At 34.5% G+C, this 20,474-nt stretch overlaps 2 protein-coding genes across 2 annotated transcripts; one reads left to right on the top strand and one right to left on the bottom strand.

Annotated features, from left to right (window-relative positions):
• The first annotated feature begins 8,632 nt into the window (after positions 1–8,632).
• Positions 8,633–11,860, top strand: LOC116012993 (receptor-like protein kinase 5). Its single transcript, XM_031252659.1, has 2 exons — positions 8,633–11,306; positions 11,460–11,860. Exons 1-2 carry the CDS (start codon positions 8,633–8,635, stop codon positions 11,858–11,860), a joined length of 3,075 nt encoding a protein of 1,024 aa, XP_031108519.1.
• A 2,572-nt stretch (positions 11,861–14,432) lies between these two features.
• On the bottom strand, positions 14,433–18,795 carry LOC116013690 (hexokinase-1). The gene is made up of 9 exons (XM_031253579.1): positions 18,211–18,795; positions 16,951–17,101; positions 16,678–16,860; positions 16,475–16,549; positions 16,161–16,316; positions 15,914–16,012; positions 15,700–15,830; positions 15,492–15,573; positions 14,433–15,229 (listed from the first exon to the last, which is right to left on the bottom strand). Exons 1-9 carry the CDS (start codon positions 18,480–18,482, stop codon positions 14,843–14,845), a joined length of 1,536 nt encoding a protein of 511 aa, XP_031109439.1. The 5' UTR covers positions 18,483–18,795; the 3' UTR covers positions 14,433–14,842.
• Positions 18,796–20,474: the final 1,679 nt, after the last annotated feature.

Genomic DNA, 20,474 nt, shown 5'->3' with positions numbered 1-20,474 from the left:
CTGCTGTCCATTTGTTAGTTAGGGAGTCTGTTTCTATGCCTAAACATAGGGAGTGGAGTTTGCATCCTCCTCCCTTCTTCTATAATGTTCTGGTTGATGATCTGAATTAATATATTTCTGTTGTTTGCTTTAAAAAAAATATTATATACTTACAGTTATATACTATTATGTACCGCCCGCTAATAAATTATGTACATATTATAATTATGTAGCTAACATATTATGTATATTTAGTTTATTTTAAGGATACATAATTTGTTAACTGTATATACATAATCTAAATGTAGTTTTGGATCATGTTCCACAATGTAATGTAAAATTTGGTTCATTGTATAATTTGATGAGAAAACCGCAACCGCCCAACATTTTCCAAGGCCCAATCCTACCTTCTCTTACTAGCCTACTGTGAATTCGTCCCAAGTTTTTGGCCCCAAGGGGCTAGGTCCCATCAATTTGCTATCATAAGCAATGGTAGAAGGTAATTGTTGACTCTTTGTGCTTCAGTAGGTTGAGAAAGTAGCTATGAACAGATACTACGTTGTAACAGAGTCAGTAGTACTCAAAAAAAAAAAAAAAGGCAATTGTAGGATCAAGATTTCATCCAAATAGTGATGAGATCAAGTGTGAACAATTTTATTCTTTGAGATGTTAAAAGAGTTATATACTTTTTCAAACTAAAATTTAGTAAAAGTCTAGATCGTTGCTTGAGGTCTTCAATGTGATCTTGAAAAGTACAATTGAAGCACTATTCACGTTGTTTTGGAATTGTGTGAGAGATAAATCAATTCCTCTTGTAATTTGTAAGAGCTAGGGTGTTTCAAAGGTTGATATTAGATAATATCATAAGATACCAAATTATTTTTGGAAAATGGAGAAAGCAAATTGGAATTTCAAATTTCCTGTCTTAGATGTAGCCCCTTGTTTACATTGGTGATTACGATTTGAGACTAAAGTTGCTTCCCTTCTCTGTTTTTCAAAGTCAGCTATCCATAACCTTCTATTGCTAATAAATTTTCCTGTCAAAGCTGGAAACTAAATTAGTGGTTTTGGAAAGGATTACAAAATCCTTAAACTTTTTCTCTCAAACAATTATGGTAATTAAGGTGTAACAGGACTGGAAAATAGATTGTGGGCAAGTCATAGAAAATATGTTGTGTATATGACCCGGTTAGGGATGGTAGTTTCAATTTAAGAACAAGGACGTGAAATATAATATTCCTCTCCCTAGAGGAAGAATGTGGATAAGGCTAAAAAGGAAGTGAGAAAACATTGCAATTGTTTGGAAATTTTAATATAAAATGATATTTTGAGTGACTATTTTGTGGTACAAATATACGTGGGGGTTCACTTCCAATTTGATTGGATAAATGTGGATTCGGTTTCTCCAAAATGGAGAAATTGATATATTGTACGCTTAAAATGAATAATGATTTTCTCCTAAAACTTTTCCTCCCCATCCCTCTCAAATGACTAGTGTTCTTCCTTTTGTTCTAGTTCACCGAAAGTAATATAGGTTGATTGCTCAACTTTATTATTGTAATCCATTTTATCCTGGAAGACCGACACTACAACGTTCCTAGCACCCTTGAGAGGTAATGAATCAGTTTTAAGGGAAGTGTGTTATACACGAGTTGGATTTCTCTTTCTCCTTTTGCTTTTGTGCTTGGATCTGCCACTATTTTTTCCACCAGTAAGAGGTTAATTCTATTTTGGTCCTAAATTTATAAGTGACAATTTACTTTTAGTCCTTTTTTTTTTCAAAATATCCACATATAGTCATAGTCTTATTGTGGAACTAAATTTATAGGACTATCAACCGATGGCAACTAAACATTGCTAACAGTTTGTTAAAATCATCATTTATTAATGGTGGAATAAAATTCTCTCTAGAAGTCTAGAAGAAGAATGTGCATATATAATTGGTGACGAGAAAGTAATTAAGAAAATATTGCAATAAGCATACATGCCGTGAGAATTAATTCATGCATATGATTCATGAATAAGGTTGGTCAAGGTAGAATATAATGAAATTCTCTCTAGAAAAAGAATTTGCATAATGGTTGACGAAGAATTGAGAAAAATATTGCAAAAAAGGTACACATCGTGAGAATGGTGTCAATTTATTTTAATTCTTAACAAATTCTCCCATGAGATTATCTTCACGGGTCTCAATCCGTAAGACAAGTCAGGTCAAATGAATTTAGATCTTATGATATATGGACTTAACAATATAATATTATTTCATATCAAATGGTTTATTATAATTATTTTTTTATAAAGTATTGCATTTATATTATAAAATATTATATATAACGTTTAAACTATTAAACATATCTGCTATGTAATGACACTTGATTTCCTACAAATTGTTTACTATAATTTTTCTATAAAATACTACATTTAATTAAAGTATTGATGATATCTGTAATTTTGTTATGTTATTATTTTATTTCCTACATACAATTTGTTTATTATGATTTTGTTATAAAGTACTACATTTATGATATAAAATATTATATATGAAACACTTAAAGTATTGACTATATATGTATTCTATTTTAACCTATTTTTATGAGATTCGATTCATCTCATATGAGACCAATTCTTATTTTTTAGTTAAGCTAAATTTATTATGATTTTATATTTTAAGGGTGAGTTATTTAGAATCGTAAGGATGTAAAAATAATAATTGTGAACTATTAATATAATAAGATCGATTTGCTTCTTTTTTTAAAACAAAAAAAAAAAAAAAGTATTTCAAGTAGCTTAAGTTCCTATCTTGCGTAATAGTGCAACACCGCCGTGTGCGTCACAACATGATGTTATATAGTACGTACCCTATTATTTTGTGGAGGGGAATGAAGCGGAAATGAGGTATTGTATGACTTTTCAAAGTCAAGCCGTGAAGCATAGGTAAAAGTTGGGTTTTTCACCACTATGCATGCACAAATGCAATATAACATAGAGTAATTTTACATGTATTCTTAATTTGTACTTTCATTTTATACTCCTTATGAATTTACAATTTTAAATTTAGTTCCAAATTATTATTTTTTATTTAACACCCTAGACTATTATATTTGGACACTTTTGATCCTATTGATGAATTTTTCGGTGAAATCTTATTTTAGGCAATGGTATTTTTGTCTCATCAAAATTTTTATTATTTTTCCAATGGGTTAATTCCAACGGAAGTCCTTTCTCACGGATTGAAGCTATCGTAGTGACCAAAAGTGTCCAAAATATGATAGTCTAGGTGTTAAATAGCAAAAACGATCGTCTATGACTAAATTTGGAAATGTTACCAAAGACAAAGCACCTCCGTTTGAATTAACGAATTGGGATTACAAGTTGCATAATCGTAAGTCCGAATTAATTACGAAAATGCCACCGCATATTTTTAAAGAATATACTTTACAGTGTGTTTTGATAGTAGTTTCTCAATTGCACAATCAAGTATTACGAGTTGCACAAAGTAGTTCACACGAGAAGACTAGTTCTCATTTGATCATGATTTTATATATATATATATATATATATATATATATATATATATATATAGGTCACACTTGTGTGAGACCGTCTCACGGGTCTCAATCCGTGAGACGGGTCGGGTTAACATAATATGGGTCATATTTAATTTATGGGTTTATATGATAAGTTGATCTGTTTCGGCGCTATATTTTCAACAATTGGATATGGGCTTTTTAAAGCCCATTTTATTCACTTCAGCAACTTTTAAAGCACCTAATTCCCGTTGCGCCAAGATTACTTTATCTCAAATGTCAAAATCTTTAAAATTATGGAAAGACTCTTTCAGGGGGATTAGTAATGATCATTGGCACATGCATTTTCATTTGTTGAAAGTTGATTGGATGGATATAGGACATCAGAAAATAATTTTTACTATATATAATTAATCAACATTTTAATCATCAAACACAATATTTAATAGCACAAATATACTACTTTATAGAACAAATATATAATCAACACTTTAAACATTAAATATATACTTTATAGTCTAAATCTAGTACTTCATAGCACAAATGAATAATCAACAATTTAATCATTAAATCTAATACTTTATAGCCTAAATCTAGTACTTCATATATATTACAAATGAATAATCAACACTTTAGCCATTAAATCTAATACTTTATAGCCTAAATACAATATTTCATTGCACAAATGAATAATCTTAACATTAAACATCAAACACAATACTTTATAGCCTAAATATACTACTTTATAGCACAAATGAATAATTAACACTTTGACTATTAAATCTAATACTTTATAGCCTAAAACTACTATCTATTTCATAACACAAATAAATAATCATAACTTTAATCATCAAACACAACCTTTATAGCACAAATATACTATATTTCATATAACAAATGAATAATCATAACTTTAATTATCAAACACAATACTTTATATCACAACTATACTACTTCATAGCACAAATGAATAATTAGTACTTTAACAATTAAATCTAATACTTTATAGTTTAAATCTAGTACTTCATAGCACAAATAAATAATCAACACTTTAAGCATTACATCTAATACTTTATAGCCTAAATCTAGTACTTCATAGCACATATGAATAATTATAACTTTAATCATCAAACACAAAACTTTATAGCACAAATAATATACTACTTCATATAACCAATGAATAATCATAACTTTAATTATCAAACACAATACTTTATAGCACAAATATACTATTTCATAGCACAAATGAATAATCAACATTTTAACAATTAAATCGAATACTTTATAGTCTAAATCTAAGTACTTCATTGCACAAATAAATAAAATCAACACTTTAAGCATTAAATATAATACTTTATAGCCTAAATCTAGTACTTAATAGCACAAATAAATAATCATAACTTTAATCATCGAACACAATACTTTATTGCAAAAATATATAATAATCGCTTTAAACATTAAATCTAATACTTTATAGCCTAAATCTAATACTTCATAAAACAAATGAATAATCATAACTTTAAGACTTAAACATTATACTTTAAGCATTAAATCTAATACTTTATACGCTAAATGTAGTACTTCATAGCACAACACTTTAAGACTTAAATATAATACTTCAAGCATTAAATCTATTTTTTTTATTTTTACAAAAACTAAATTTCACTGAAACTCAAAATTGTTTATGTACATGCACACAAGCCCAAAAATGACCTTATGCTAAAAACCAGTGGCTAAAGCCTTACATCAACACCAACTAGCTAAGTAATCAAGGCCAAAAGGCTCTCAAGCACAATAAAAGAGTTCTCATATCATAAGCCTAGTGCCCCCCTCACCAACCATCCATACCAAAAGCTATGCAAGTTTCTTACCCCACACAAGAGGGTGTTACCAATGCCCAAATGGCCATATCAGCTAATTCCCAACTACCCTTAAGGCCACCACCAGTCATCGGGATACAGATCTCTGCATTTCATCCCCAATGACCTTAATAGTGATCACCCTAAAGCAATAGTTCTCACCTACTCCACCCTTAACCTCAAGGACTCTACAAGTGTACGGAGTTCCGTGTTTGCTTTACCCGGGGTTGACGGCCCATGAAGCCAAGCAATGGCTCCCTCTCCCATGCCACCCTTAACACTCAGGTCACCACAGAGCTCCGCGTTTTAACCGGGGAAGGCCTTTATAACCCAAATGCTAAGCAATTGCACACCATCTTCTCACCATCCACCCCCTTTTTCTCATTTCCATTCTGTTCATTCCTCTACATTAATCCTTCTTTCATCCACAATATATTCAACCATTCAATATCACACCATTCAAAGGCATTCCCACCTCAATGTGTATGCTATGCAAGAAACATGTACCACTTATAACTCAATAACAAATGCTCAACAAGGGAGGCTATAGATTTATGATATTAGAACTTCCTCTCATGCAATAGCCCCCCAACCCCAATTGCCTACCTATCTTTTGTTCATTCAATCAAATATATAAACTAATTTCAACAAAATCATCACCAAATTAAAATGGTCTGACTCAACTTCTAATTCAACAAAGCCTCACTGTCACAGCTTCCTTACTGTCATCCTATGATCTGTTGCAATCCTTCATTTGTCATTTAATTTTAGTCTGATGCAACATACCAAAACCAAAAGCTCCCAACTCAGCACCACATTCAGAGCCTCACTGTTAGGCTTTACCTTTCCTAGTTACTGCCACACTAACCTACATCAAAGAAAACAAAATCATTAACACTCACAGCTCCCATTCTCTCATCATATCCCCTCTACTTTTATCACCTCTCATTCTTCTCATTTTTTCTTCTCACTCATTTTACCACTCTCAAATGATCACACTCATTTTTCTTCTTGTAATAAAACTTTACACCTTCTCTCTTTTTTAGCTTTTTCTCCCCTTTCTCTTATGCACAAATCCCTTCATAGCAAAAATGAATAATCATAACTTTAAGACTTAAACACAATACTTTAAGCATTAAATCTAATACTTTATACCCTAAAAGTAATACTTCATAACAAAAATGAATTGAATAATCAATACTCTAATCATCAAAAATAATATTTTATAGCACAAATCTAATACTTTATAGCACGTACAAATGAATAATCATAACTTTAAGAGTTAAACATAATACTTTAAGCATTAAATCTAGTACTTGTTACCCTAAATGTAGTACTTCATAGCACAAATGAATAATCAATACCCTAATCATCAAACACAATACTTTTTAGCACAAATATAATACTGAGAACATCCAGTGACATATTATTCTAGCTTTGCTGACTATATGTGTTATTTGCTCATCTGTTTGATGATGTTGTTTTCGTTTTCTTTGTTCAAAGTATTGCTTTTCCCTGTAAGGCTAAAACTTGGAGTCATGTTAAGAATACATAAGATTATGTGCAATCTTTGAGTAAATAGGTGGGTTAAATTCCATTCAATATGGAGTTTTTGGTAAGGAAGAAGTGAACACAGAGGTTCAGTTTCAAATTTTCAGCATTTCTCAATCTAAATGCAATTAAAGTTAGAACAGGAATTACTCAAAAAAAAATTAGAACAGAAATTACTCAAATTATCACAATAATTAATTATTCACAAGCTTCCAAACATGTACTATGGCACAAAAAAAGATACATTGCAATTTCTACTCAAACTTAACCGAGATGAGAGAAGTTCTCATTTGCCGAGTTGCAATACTTACCGGAGTTAGAGACTACAGCAGAAATGGAGGTGGAGGAGATGGGGGAGGAGGCGGAGAGCTTGAGCGAATGATCGGAGATGGGAGGAGACAGAGAGCTTGAGCGAAGGAGATGGAGATGGGAGCGAATGATCGGAAATGGGAGTTTGATCTTGTGGTCGAAATAGAGAGAGAAATGTTGAGGGGAGGGCTTGAGATGCACATGTTGACCCATTTAATAAAAGATCCGACCCGTCTCACGGATTGAGATCCGTGAGACGGTCTCACACAAATTTTTGCCTATATATATATATATATATATATATTCGCGCGTGTGTACAACTGTGTATCCGCTCGGTATGTACTTCGTACACCCCGAGGAACATTACTCGACCATAACCGACCATATTTTGGTCCGTCCAAACTGACCTAAGTACATGTTCATTTCTTTGGATTATTATTTGTTTGTTGTGCGGCGCTTTACATGATCGGGTCCGACCTTAGCGCTCCGACTACGAATAGTTTGTTATTCTTTAGGGCGAACGAGCATGAGGTTGTGGAGCCTGGAGGTTAAGGCATGCCTTAGTAACTACAAAAATAAAAATAAAAAATTGAGCAGGCAGTTAATTATCATAAGTCCAGCATCACTTTCAGCCGGAACACTCAGACTACGGATAGGGAAGCGTAATGTATGTAGCCCAGGGGATGGTTTTGGCAAGTATCTCAACCTCCCATCTTTCATTGGTCGTAACAGAAGAGTTGTGTTTGCGTATGTTGAGTAGAAACTGAGACATAGGGTGGAGTAAAAGGTTTCTTTCTCGGGTATGTTTAGATAGCATGGTTGGCGGCTTAGTGTGCAGATTTGATGTTGGGTTATCTCCGACAACGAACTCGGTGTCATATGGGGCTTGGATGCCGGAGCGGTTAATAGATTATGCACATGTTATATGTTTATAATATGTGAATTGTAACTTTGTAAGTAAATAATCTTAAAGATTAAAGTTTATAACTTAAATGTTTGTCATATAATCATAATTATGAAATAGTTTTATTATGAACCTATAGCTAACAGATTATGTACGTACCCCAAAACTTTTTAAAAATCTTCGGGGGTATCAGACTATATATGTGTGTGTACGATAAACATACCCCAGGGGTAACGTCACTTGCACCTGGGGTTGTGCAGGTCTTCTTCACACTAAAAACAGTCCAGTTTTCTAGACGCCTAAACGCAGGGTGTGTGTATATATTAAGGCAAGAGACGCAGCATTCTAAGTAGGTTGAGATTGATCAAGATGAAAGGAATTGAAAAGTAGAATTTTAACCTTTGTTTTCCTACAGAGGTTAACAGATATAAGCAAGCTGCAAAGCTCTCTTCCATGCCACCATTTCAAGAAGCAAGCTTTTTTCATCCCAAATCAACCTCATAATGTCGAAACTAACCCCATCATCATCATCCCAAATCAACCTCAAAATGTGCAAACTGACCTCATCATCATCAACCCAAATCAACTTCATCATCCTCACACTTTTACTCTTCACTTTGCCCTTTTATGGAAACAGCCAACCTAGTATCAGTTCAGAGAGATCAATTTTGCTTCAAATAAAGCACCATTTTTCTAATCCATCCAATCTTTCCCACTGGAATTCATTGTCGGATCATTGTACTTGGCCGGAGATCACCTGTGGAGATGGCTCCGTAACTGGAATCCAGCTCACCTTCCTAATGCTGAACCAAACCATACCACCATCCATATGTGACCTGAAAAACCTAACCATTCTTGATCTCAACCACAACTTCATCCCTGGACCTTTTCCTGTAGCTCTGTACAATTGTTCAGATCTTGAATTCTTGGATTTGTCTTACAACTACTTCAATGGCTCCATCCCCAGTGATATTAACCAGCTTTCTTCTCGGCTGATGGCTTTTAACCTCTCCTCAAACTTTTTCACTGATGGCATCCCACCAGCCATTGGAGGACTAAAGCAGTTAAAAGAGGTTAAGTTTGGCGCCACTTTCTTAAGTGGCTCTTTCCCGCCAGATATTGGTGACTTGTTGAATCTTGAAATTCTGGTTTTGGACAATAATGCCTTTGCACCACAGAGCATCCCGTCAAGCTTTACTCAATTGAAGAAACTGAGGAATCTATGGATCAAAAATTCCAATTTGGTTGGAGAAATTCCTGAGAATATCGGTAACATGACAGCTTTGGAATTCTTGGCTTTATCTGGAAATAGTTTGAGCGGTAGCATTCCAAGCAACTTGTTTCTGCTTAAGAATTTGACAAAAGTTTACCTATACGTAAACAAATTGTCAGGTCCTATTCCTCAGTCAATTGAGGCCTTGAACTTGTATTGGATTGATTTTTCCAATAACACCTTAACCGGCAAAATCCCTGAAGACTTTGGGAAGCTGAAAAAATTGGAGGGGTTGGTTCTGTTCAAGAATCAATTGTCGGGCGAAATACCAGAGAGCATAGGTAGATTACCAGCATTGTGGGATGTGAGGCTGTTCACCAACAATCTGTCAGGTGTAATTCCAGCAGACTTTGGTAAACATTCGAAGCTGCAAACTTTTGATGTTTCCACAAACAATCTTGTGGGATCATTGCCAGAGGGGCTGTGTGATAACAAGGTGCTTTCTAGCATCATTGCTTTTAACAACAATCTTACAGGTGAGCTTCCAAAGTCTCTTGGGGATTGTCAAACCATGGGAAGTGTTCTAGTTGAAAAGAACCAACTTTCAGGTACAATTCCTGATGGTTTGTGGGCAGCTAGAAATCTGTCAAGGTTCTTGATTAGTGATAACTTGTTTACTGGTGAGCTTCCACAAAAGATTGCATCGAATGTGTCTCTAGTGGATATTAGCAACAATCAATTTTCAGGTGAAATCCCTGCTGGAGTTTCTTCTTGGAATAATGTTGTTAACTTCAAGGCAAGCAATAATCTCTTTACCGGTGAAATCCCTCAAGAACTGACGGCGCTGCAACAGTTATCGGTTCTTTGGTTAGATGGGAATCAGCTTTCTGGGAATTTCCCATCAGAAATTATCTCATGGAAGTCACTGACCTCCTTGAAATGCAGCAGGAATCAACTGTCTGGTGAAATCCCTTCACCACTTGGTCTTTTGCCAAATCTTAATGAGTTGGACCTGTCTGGAAACCAACTTTCTGGGGAAATTCCTTCCGCAATAGGGCATTTGAGGCTAACTTCACTAAACCTGTCTTCAAATCATCTCACTGGGAGAATCCCAGGTGAGCTTGAAAATGCAGCTTTTGATAAGAGCTTCTTGAATAATCCTGGTCTTTGTGCAACCACCCCTTCATTTGGCCTCAGTATCTGCAAGCTGAATACCAAGAAATTGGATAGTGATTTAGTCAGAGTTATAGCTATTCTTGGAAGCATAGCAGCAGCCTTGTTTCTAGCAGCCATTCTCTTTGTGGTCTTTGTTTCAAGAAAGAAAATGGAAATAAAACAAGGACTAGTCCCAAATTGGAAGCTTACACCATTCCATAGGCTAAGCTTCACAGAATCAAACATTCTGCCAAATTTAATAGAAGACAATGTGATTGGCAGTGGGGGTTCAGGGGAAGTTTACCTGGTACCCTTACATCATACAGGTGAAAAATTTGCTGTTAAGAGGATTTGGAATTGCAAGAAGTTGGATCAACAGCTTGAGAAGGAGTTTCAAGCAGAAGTGCATATACTTGGAACAATTCGCCACTCAAACATAGTGAAACTCCTGTGTGGAATCTCTAGTGAAGAATCTGAGCTTCTTGTCTATGAGTTCTTAGAAAATCGCAGCTTGGATTTATGGCTCCACCCAAAGAGAAGATCATATGTTGCATGCCCACCTCATCACCAAGTCCTGCAATGGCCAACCAGGCTGCACATTGCCATTGGGGCAGCTGAGGGGCTCTGCTATATGCATAACAACTGCTCCCCACCCATTGTTCATAGAGATGTGAAATCAAGCAACGTGCTTTTAGACTCTGAGTTCAAGGCTAAAATTGCAGACTTTGGTCTAGCAAGAATGTTGATCAAGCCTGGAGAAGCTAACACAGTCTCAACAGTGGCTGGCTCTTTTGGCTACATAGCTCCAGGTATGTTTAGATTCATTTTCTGGAATCCAAGCCTGTGCTAAGGTTTAGAAGTTTTTCTGTTGATGTTGATTTTAATTAATACAGCACAAAGTTTCAGCCTGTTTATCTCATAGTAAGTAACAAACATGCTAATGATTTTTTATTTATTTTCAGAGTATGCACACACAGCAAAAGTGAACGAGAAGACTGATGTGTACAGCTTTGGGGTGATCCTTTTGGAGCTTGTTACCGGAAGGGAACCCAATGATGGTGGCACTGCAGAGTTGTGCCTGGCTGATTGGGCGTTCAAACACGTCCAAGAAGGAAAACCCATAGCTGATGCACTAGATGCAGGTATCAAGAAGCCACAGTACTTAGATGAGATGCAATCTGTGTTCAAACTCGGCATCATCTGTACTAGCAAACTTCCTTCCACAAGACCTACCATGAAAGAGGTCCTGAAAATCCTGCATTGCAACCATCATTCTTGCATTGTTTCACCACTCCTTAAATATTCAGGGAGTGAGAGGACCTCAGAGAGTGAAGATGATGATGAATCTAAGTCCATGGTGTGAAGGACTTCACTACTTCAGAGTGTTTAAGATGAATATATAGCTATATACTAATATACATATATGCTGTTTATAGAATAAGTATACAAATAAATATGTATCTTTAGCTATGGAGCTTTAGATTGCAAGATGTTTCCCCCACGAACATTTTCAAATTACCAATGTGTATCCTGGCTTTCCCCATGGCCAGTAATTAATGAATAAAATGAATAAACAGATTTCCCCGTGGCCAGTAATTAATGAATAAAATGAATAAACAGATAAAAGCAAAAATACTCGCACAAGATCCAAATTCAAAAGAACCAGACTGTCTGTTCACATGGCGATTTAATCCATTTCTAAGGTAACGCAAGGGTAATTGTCTTGTTTTTTTAATCCTTTTCTTATTTTTTTTATCAGAAACCACAAAAAAAAAAAAAAAAAAAAAAAAAAAAAAACAATAGAACTCATGGCTTAGTAAACTATGCTAACCAATAATTATAAAGGACCAAAATAATTTAATTGTCAAATTTTAGGAATTGAAGGCATATCTCTTTGAAGCTCTTGCATATTTGCCTGCATTGAACAATACATTCCTAAAATCATTTATCATCCTTGACGATTAGACATTTAGCATACTTCCACAATTCTATTTAGCACTCAATAGCCAAAGACGTGTGACACTAAGGATTAAGGAAGGACAATTTTAATCAATGCTATAAAATTCAAAGCATTCACCGATCTTTAGCTATAATTTTTCAGAGAAAACTAACCAAAATGGTTCACATAGCAGAATTTTAGTTTGTTCGTGTTGGGAGAGGAAAGAGCATCAATTATTGAAAGAAAAATACTAGTACTAGGGTTGTGTTAGTATAGGAATTAGGGAGGAACCAGTCAAATGAACTCCACAAAGAGATACAGAGCCACTTTACGCAAAATAATACCTGGGTGTTAAGTGAATTAAGCGATGCTGCTGTGAATGGACGGTGGTAAGTCTGATGCCGACTGCTTGTCTCTTCCTCCTCTCTCAGACGGTGGACGGTGGACGGTAGACGGTGGACGGTGGACGGTGGACGGTGGGCGGTGGTAGCTTAGCTGTGAACGGTGGACAGTAGTGGACTGGTGGCTTGGCTAAAAAGAGACTGGAATTTTTTATTTTTTTTTTTTTGAAGGAATAGACTGTAATATTAAAACAGTTTAACTCTCAAATCTTACTCTCTAAATTTTAATCTTTTAACGTGATATATATTGATAAATTATTTTTTCATATGGATTTCAATATAAATATCTAATTCAAGCTTTTATGTAGAGTAAAAATTAGAAATAAAAGCTGCTCAACTTCGGCTTCCACCGTCGGCCTCCGACTGGAGCTCTAATGGAGCTTTGAGCCGGCGGTTTTGGTCACCTTCCATGTTTGTTCTCGCTCTTCTTCTGCCCCGACCATCGTCGCAGTTCCGTCCACCTCCGACCACCGCCACAGATCTTCTTCTTCCGTTTTCTCTCCCTTTGAATAAAATAATAGTAGGTAGGTATTGGGGTTTGTGTTAGTAGTCTTAACTCACAACCCTACTTTGACTTTACCCACTTTTTTTTTTCTCTATTATTGTGTTTTCCTCTCGTTAGTTTCACGAGCATTTTTCCTCTCGTTACTTTCACGAACTTTTCATTTTCATTAGCATAAATCGTTTAGTTTGGTTTCGACAAGTGTTGATCTTATCCTGGGCGAGCAAAAAAGAATGATGACGAAGACCCAGATTTTTGAAGAAGCTTTAAGCTCCCTGAAGGAACATAGCTTCATAGTTATGAAACAGTTTGCGATTCAAGTTTTCTATAGCATAGTTAGAAAAGTTGTTTCTATGTCTGACTGTAAGGAATGGTTTACCATTTCATTGATAATTGATGTAAACGTTTTATGTTATGAATTAATGGAATAGCTACGTTTATCTTCAAAATTAAAAAAAAATTAGAAATAAAAAATAAGAGTATACATAAATCTTATCTTCTTTTTTTTTAAACAATCTTATCTTGTTATTTTAGTTAATAAAAAAACTATAAATAAAAATAAATTAGTATAAATTGTCCATAGTTAATCGTTTCAAACAAAAGAATCAATATATCACTTCTATTAGGGAACCTTGTTAATTTTACTTTTTTACTTTAGAGTTTGATAATTGTATTAGTTATTTTGATAAGTTTGTAATATTAGTGAGTGCGATAATTATCAACTAGTTAGTTACTTCTCTTGAGATAAATTTTTTTTTTTTTTGAAAACCTCTCTTGAGATAAATTAAATGTTTACAATAAGTTAGTAATATGTAAGTATACTGTTTTTATTTATTTATGAGCATATTTCATTTTTGGTTCCAATCAGTTACATTACCACATTTAGTCTTGCTCATTTAATTTTGTCTTGTTACATCTTTAATTTTTATTTACTTGTCACAATTAACCACTCATTTAAATTTCACCATTAATACAAAATGAACAATATGTAATTTTGACATTCAATTATAAGAGTTTATGTGAGAGGAAAAAATTACATGTCAAAGCAATCACGTGATTGATAAATGATGATATTACATGTCAGTCATTCTTATTAAATAATTAAATGATAAATTTAAATACAAGATTAATTGTAACAAACAATAACAGTTGATAATTCATAACTACTTTCTCAACCTATTGAAAGTATACAACCTCTTGATGCACTAGACTACACGGTGGTTGACAATTATTGTTTTTTTTTTCTTCTGTATTTATCCTTATTCCTATCAAATCTTATTGGTTATAATTCATTGATAAATCGAAACAAAGAACTTTATTAAATACAATTAAGCATTCATTCCGGGTTTATGATTACACTTCTCATAGAACACAGGGCTTCTCTGCAGCTACGCGTGTGAAAAACCTCTCTATCTGCCACTGAATTGAATTGAGCATTGGAGCTTTCAAACAACATTTCCATTCATGTTCCAATGCCCTCCAACTCAAGAAAGCCTCTGAGAATTACTCTGCGGGAAATGCAACTGCTTCGGCCGGCGACCAAAGCGATTCATCGGCTTCGAGGTACTGCGAATGAGAGGCTGCCAAGAGCGCAGCTCCAACGCCCGAGCCATCGTTCGAGTGCTCGATGACGAGGCTCTCGGCCGCCTCCCCAAGCAGCTCTTTAAGTGTGCTCTCCATACACTCTCTGAACTTGGTGTAGTGCTCGAACAGCCCTCCGTCCACTGCCACGACGGATCTCTTGTTGTTCTCCCCCGCCTTCGAACTGTCCCTCCCCAATTTCTTGAGTATGCCTACAATCCCTGCAGCCGAGAGGCGGGCTGCGCGAGTCGCAACAATGTCGCACACCTCGACCACTACTTTCCGCATTTTCAAGGAAGAGTTTGGTATCTGTAAGCCAAAATTAAAGAATTCGGGATGAGAAATGTTCACGCCCGCTCTGATACTTAGTTGAAAGATATGTTACGTCTCAACTAAAACTTAAGCTAATAAAGGGATCTATCTGAGGGTGTACACAGGGTAAAACCAGTCTTGTGACCCTAACCGACAGGTAAACCAGCCTAAGTTATCCATAACTAACTCGCTAAAAGCAAAAAGACTAATAAGCCACTCCAGCTGGGAGTCAAACTCGGAACCTTTATAAGCTTCATACCTCCAAAATATCCTTTAGTTTGTTGCCAACCACCTTCAGATCAGCAGATGTGTCATGATGCATCGCAGACATGTCAGGAGTCCTACAAGCATTGAAAGAAAAGTCTTGAGGATCTTCTCGTATTCTCGTGCTTAAAAGTAACAGCGTTCTAAAGGGGAAAATGTATTGAAATACTCTAGATAAAACATGTATTTAAAGCATACCCTACCTTAAAATGAAAGGAAATTTCAACTTTGGTGGGACAGTATCACCAAAAAAGTCGGCTTCTTCAGCCATTTTGCACAAGACTCTCCGGACAATCTCTCCGAGATACATGCCAGAAATTAGCTTCTCATATATCTGCACCGGTTCGTTTAAAAAATGAAAACATATTCATAACAGCAATTAAAACTTCACAAAAACATTTAACCAAATATAATAACCTGCTCTCCAGGGTTCAGGCTCTCGGCGTCCAGACCTAGATCATAGTCCGATAATGGAAGATGAGATGATCGGAAATTACCCCATTCAGTGTTGATAACCTTCAAAAATAAAGTACAGCATGTTCAAACTATGACCAATGTGCACCACATAGCTCTACAACCTCAATGTTTCGAAACACGAGAGGGTAAAAAGGGAATTTAACAAGCTTGGACAACAACTCACAACCGAATTCCAGAGAACACTTACCATCTCTCCCGATTTAGGCAGTAAACCATGCCATTTTGGAATTGCATTTGCCCGCTCCACATATGCAGCATTGGTTCCTGTACCCAATATGACTCCAGCAACGGCATCAGGGTTGTTATATCGACCTCCCGCTAATGTTCCAACAGTATCGTTGACCTGCACCGTCAAACAAATCAAAATCCTTTAATCCAGAAAACTTTCGAGTGGCATCACAAATTGTTTGAAACGAAATGCAAACAAGCATTTATAAGAAAACGGGATTGCTTGCAGAAAATTCAGAGATCAAATCAGGAAATTAAAATGCTCCGACATACCAAAGCAGCCACACGCATATCAAGGCCAGCTCTTTCCATTGCTTTTGTCAACTCTTCTACAACATCTTCTCCAACCTATGCAAAAAATAGTCACTCACTTGGCTACCGAGATTTTTTGTTGGATCATTGGTTTACACTTGAAACCTTAGTGACAATCACACAACATAAGACATCATAAAGCAAGAATATAATCTCAAACTAACCACTTCTTCGATGTTAAAACCCTTTGTCCATTTTATAAGAGTTCCTGATGCTATCGAGGTTTGTCTAGTCGGGAATGAAAAGGTGAAGCCCAATTCCCTTTGTTTATCAGGTGGAATGTGAAAATCTTCGCCTTCTTTTTTGACAAACATTGCAAGCTCGTGGGCAATAAAATCAAACAGTGCCTGAAATAACCAGAGTAAGAAGGTTCGGACCAGGAACACAACCTTAATTAAATTCAAGAAAGTTGAAAGGATGAATTGGTAAACACTCACCTCGGATGATCCAACCATCAAATGCCGTGGAATTGAGACTTCTTGAAATTCCCTATTAACTACGCCTTTCTCTTTCCCTCCCAACTGCACACGCATGACGCGAAAGTTTGTACCACCTAAGTCTAACGCATAAAACAGGCCTTCTTCGTCCCTGAAAAGTATTGATCGACATTGAGATAATGTAAAGCGAGTTTATCTTGCAGTAAATATATGCAAGTATTGGGCTTCAAGAAAGATCTTCTGAGAATTTTTTGTTTATTCTATTAAACTTTCCTTTTTTACTTTTTTTTTTTTGTTTGGTTTCGGCTACAAGGATATTGCACATTTGCACCCACATCTTTAAAAGCTAAAAAGCATGAATCAACCATATACCATCAAAGCAGACACTTGTAAGCATATCGAATAAGCATACAAGATTTAGATATCCAGATAACTAGAAGTCCATAATGTTCCAAAGAAGCATAAAGCCTGAATAGAAAAGGGAAAATAGATGATAGCCAATCTCAGCTGGCATAAGATTCTAAAATGCAACTCTGACTTCTATCAATAGTTAAACATACCAGCAAAAAAAAAGCCTTTTAAAAGGCTATGCAGTTTTAGTTTCATTAATTGCATCAGAGGGGTCCATACCATGGACTACAGCACAAAACCACCAAGATTACTTTATCTTTATCAAAAGAACATCCTAAGTAATCAATGCAAAGATTCATATCATGCTCAAGTTTACAACCTAAATACTCTACGACCAACCAAACTATCCTTAATTGAATTATCCCAAATTCTTCAACTTCATAAGTCATATATACAAATTTCATATATTAGCATAATTTTTTCTTCCTTTCTTCCCAAAAGATTGAATCCCCAACCCAAAGTGCCCCTACACCCCGGCCCAATTGGAGTATGTAAATCGTGGTAACTCAACTGAACAGATATCTGTGACTATGTAAATCATGGTAACTCAGCTGAATAGAGTGCTTACTGCCCACACTTTTAGAATATAGGAGTATTAAATATGCAAATAAATTATCATACCAGGTACTATCTGCACCTTTAAAAATCCCATATGTTCATTAATTAGCAAAAATTTTAAAGAATATACAGAAAATGATTTAAAGGGCATATTCAAATTGGTTAATCAGTATGTATTCAAGAAGAATCAAGAAATTATGGAATCAATCATCCGAGCACAAACCCAGATTTTTTTTTTCTAAAAAGTAAATTTTTTTTTTACAGAGATAGATATGCATGTGATTTACTGACCCAGAGGGGAGGTTATCAACGTAGGAAATGAGCATCTTGAGTTTGCTGCCACCCTCAGATGCAAGTCCGGCGTGCATCTCGACGGTCATGGCGTCGGCGACTTGCCGGAGCTTGCCGGTCGGCGTCCCACACTTCTCCTCCAGCTCTTTCAGTAAAGCCACGGTCTTGGCCCACCGGCCGGAGCTCCTCATGTGGTGCCTCACCACAAGCGCCGCCGCGACGCACACCGCCGCCGCGCACACCACCCCAGCCCCCACCGCCAACTTGCCCATAGAATCCTCAACTTCAAGTTCGCAACTTTACCTCTTCTCTGTGATGCCCAGCCCTGATTACAGGTATTTTCAGCGAGTATAAATATTTATCTATACAAAAATTAGCTCCACTAAAGCTATTTGTACCTAAATATTTCGGGATAAACACTCGAATCTAATCAAAGTAGGAGAGATTAGCGGGGTATTTAATGTGCTTGTGCTTGTGTTTGTGTTTGTGTAGGTCCTAGGATAAGAAAAATAGTAAAATATTTGGAAGATTTTTGTGCAGAGATTTTTTAAGGAAGAAGACAGCTAACGAAAGGAACTCCCAAATAAAAAGACTTGGGATGAAACAATAAGCCAATAACTCATATAGATATAAGATATGAATGACATAGCATGAATTGGGCAAATTATACCATGGATCCGGTCAAAAAAATTTTTTTTTAGTACTACGGATGACTCACTCCCATTATTCATGTAGGAGTGTAAACCGGGACACCGAATGCTACTAGACCATAAAGTCTTTGGCATTTTGTCAGCGATTAACATGTGCAAAAACTATTAACTGTAAGTACATAATTTTATATTAGAATTCACAATACAATATGAACATTGTGGTAGTTTCTTTTTGAAGTTGCACAATTAGAATTTCTTTTAATTTAATTAAAAGATTTGATTAAAAAATAGTGTGACCCAAAAAGAAAGTTAATTCCCATATTATTAATTTATTGTAAGAAATAAGATTTATCCGACCCCGAAAAAAACTCTAGTATTATTGTAAGAAATAAGGTTTATCTAGTGTGACAATTATATCTAAATTATAAAATTTAGTGAAAATTAAATATAATTATATTAAAATCTTTTAAAGTTTGACAAAGATTTATATTTCTTTTACCAAAATTTAAATTTAAATTTTAGATACAATTATCACAAAATACAACATATTTAAACTTTTTTCTACTAAAGAGATAATAACTCTCACTTAATTATAATTTTTAAGTTGATCGATTCTATTAAAATTAGAGCGGTAGTTCGGTAGACACTCCTACATGAGTATTTATTATTAATCACTATTAATGTGTCATTATTTTATTGTATACTTTTTTTTTTGTTATAATTGAGTTTTTTTTTTTTTTGCTCTAAAAAAAAGGTACATGTTTTGTTTTAAAGTTATTCAAATATTGACACATTTGATACAACGTTATTATCATATTTATTTTTGGTCTTATAATCATTTTCAAAGTGCCTAATTTGACATTTTTGTTAATATTTCATCAAATTTAAATGAAACAATAAAAAATAAATAAATGGTATGGATAAATAAAATTTTGAGAGTACTAATATAGGGGCTTGAAATTTGTTAAATAAATACAATAAAATACTAGAACACATCTGTTTCATGTAAGAAGAGAGATTAGAATTAAATTTTCATATTTATCCATACCATTTAATTTTTTATTTTTTATTTTTTATTTGAATACGCCAACTATGTGATAAAATTCCAGTTACCATTTCACATAGGTGGTCATAGGGTTATTTGGGCTGAAAATATTTGAGAAAGTATAAAACAAAGATACTCCCTTATAAATAATCAAGGTATTTCAAAAAAAATCTAACAAAATATTATTAAAAAAATAACTAAAATCATTATTTCAAAATTAATTGAGAATAAAAAATTAGACATGACAATAACTATAAAATTAATTTAAGTCTATACATAGAATATAACTAGTGGACCAAATATGTCATTTTATCAAAATTAAGTATATAAACTTAGATTTACAATTTATTTGATTATATTATGAATTAATTATATAGAATTTTAGTAATACCTTCAAAAAAATTACATTTTTAGTTGATGAAATTTTAATTATTACAATAAAATTGATATTTTCACACTTATAAATATTCTTCTTATTTTCTTTATATTATTTATCTGTAAATTAATTATATAACAAATTAAAAATAATGTAAATAATAAATAAATAAATTTAATAAAAGAATAACACG

The sequence above is a fragment of the Ipomoea triloba genome, chromosome 3 (assembly GCF_003576645.1).
Source record: "Ipomoea triloba cultivar NCNSP0323 chromosome 3, ASM357664v1".
Lineage (NCBI taxonomy): Eukaryota > Viridiplantae > Streptophyta > Magnoliopsida > Solanales > Convolvulaceae > Ipomoea > Ipomoea triloba.
This window is presented reverse-complemented; position numbering and strand designations above follow the sequence as displayed.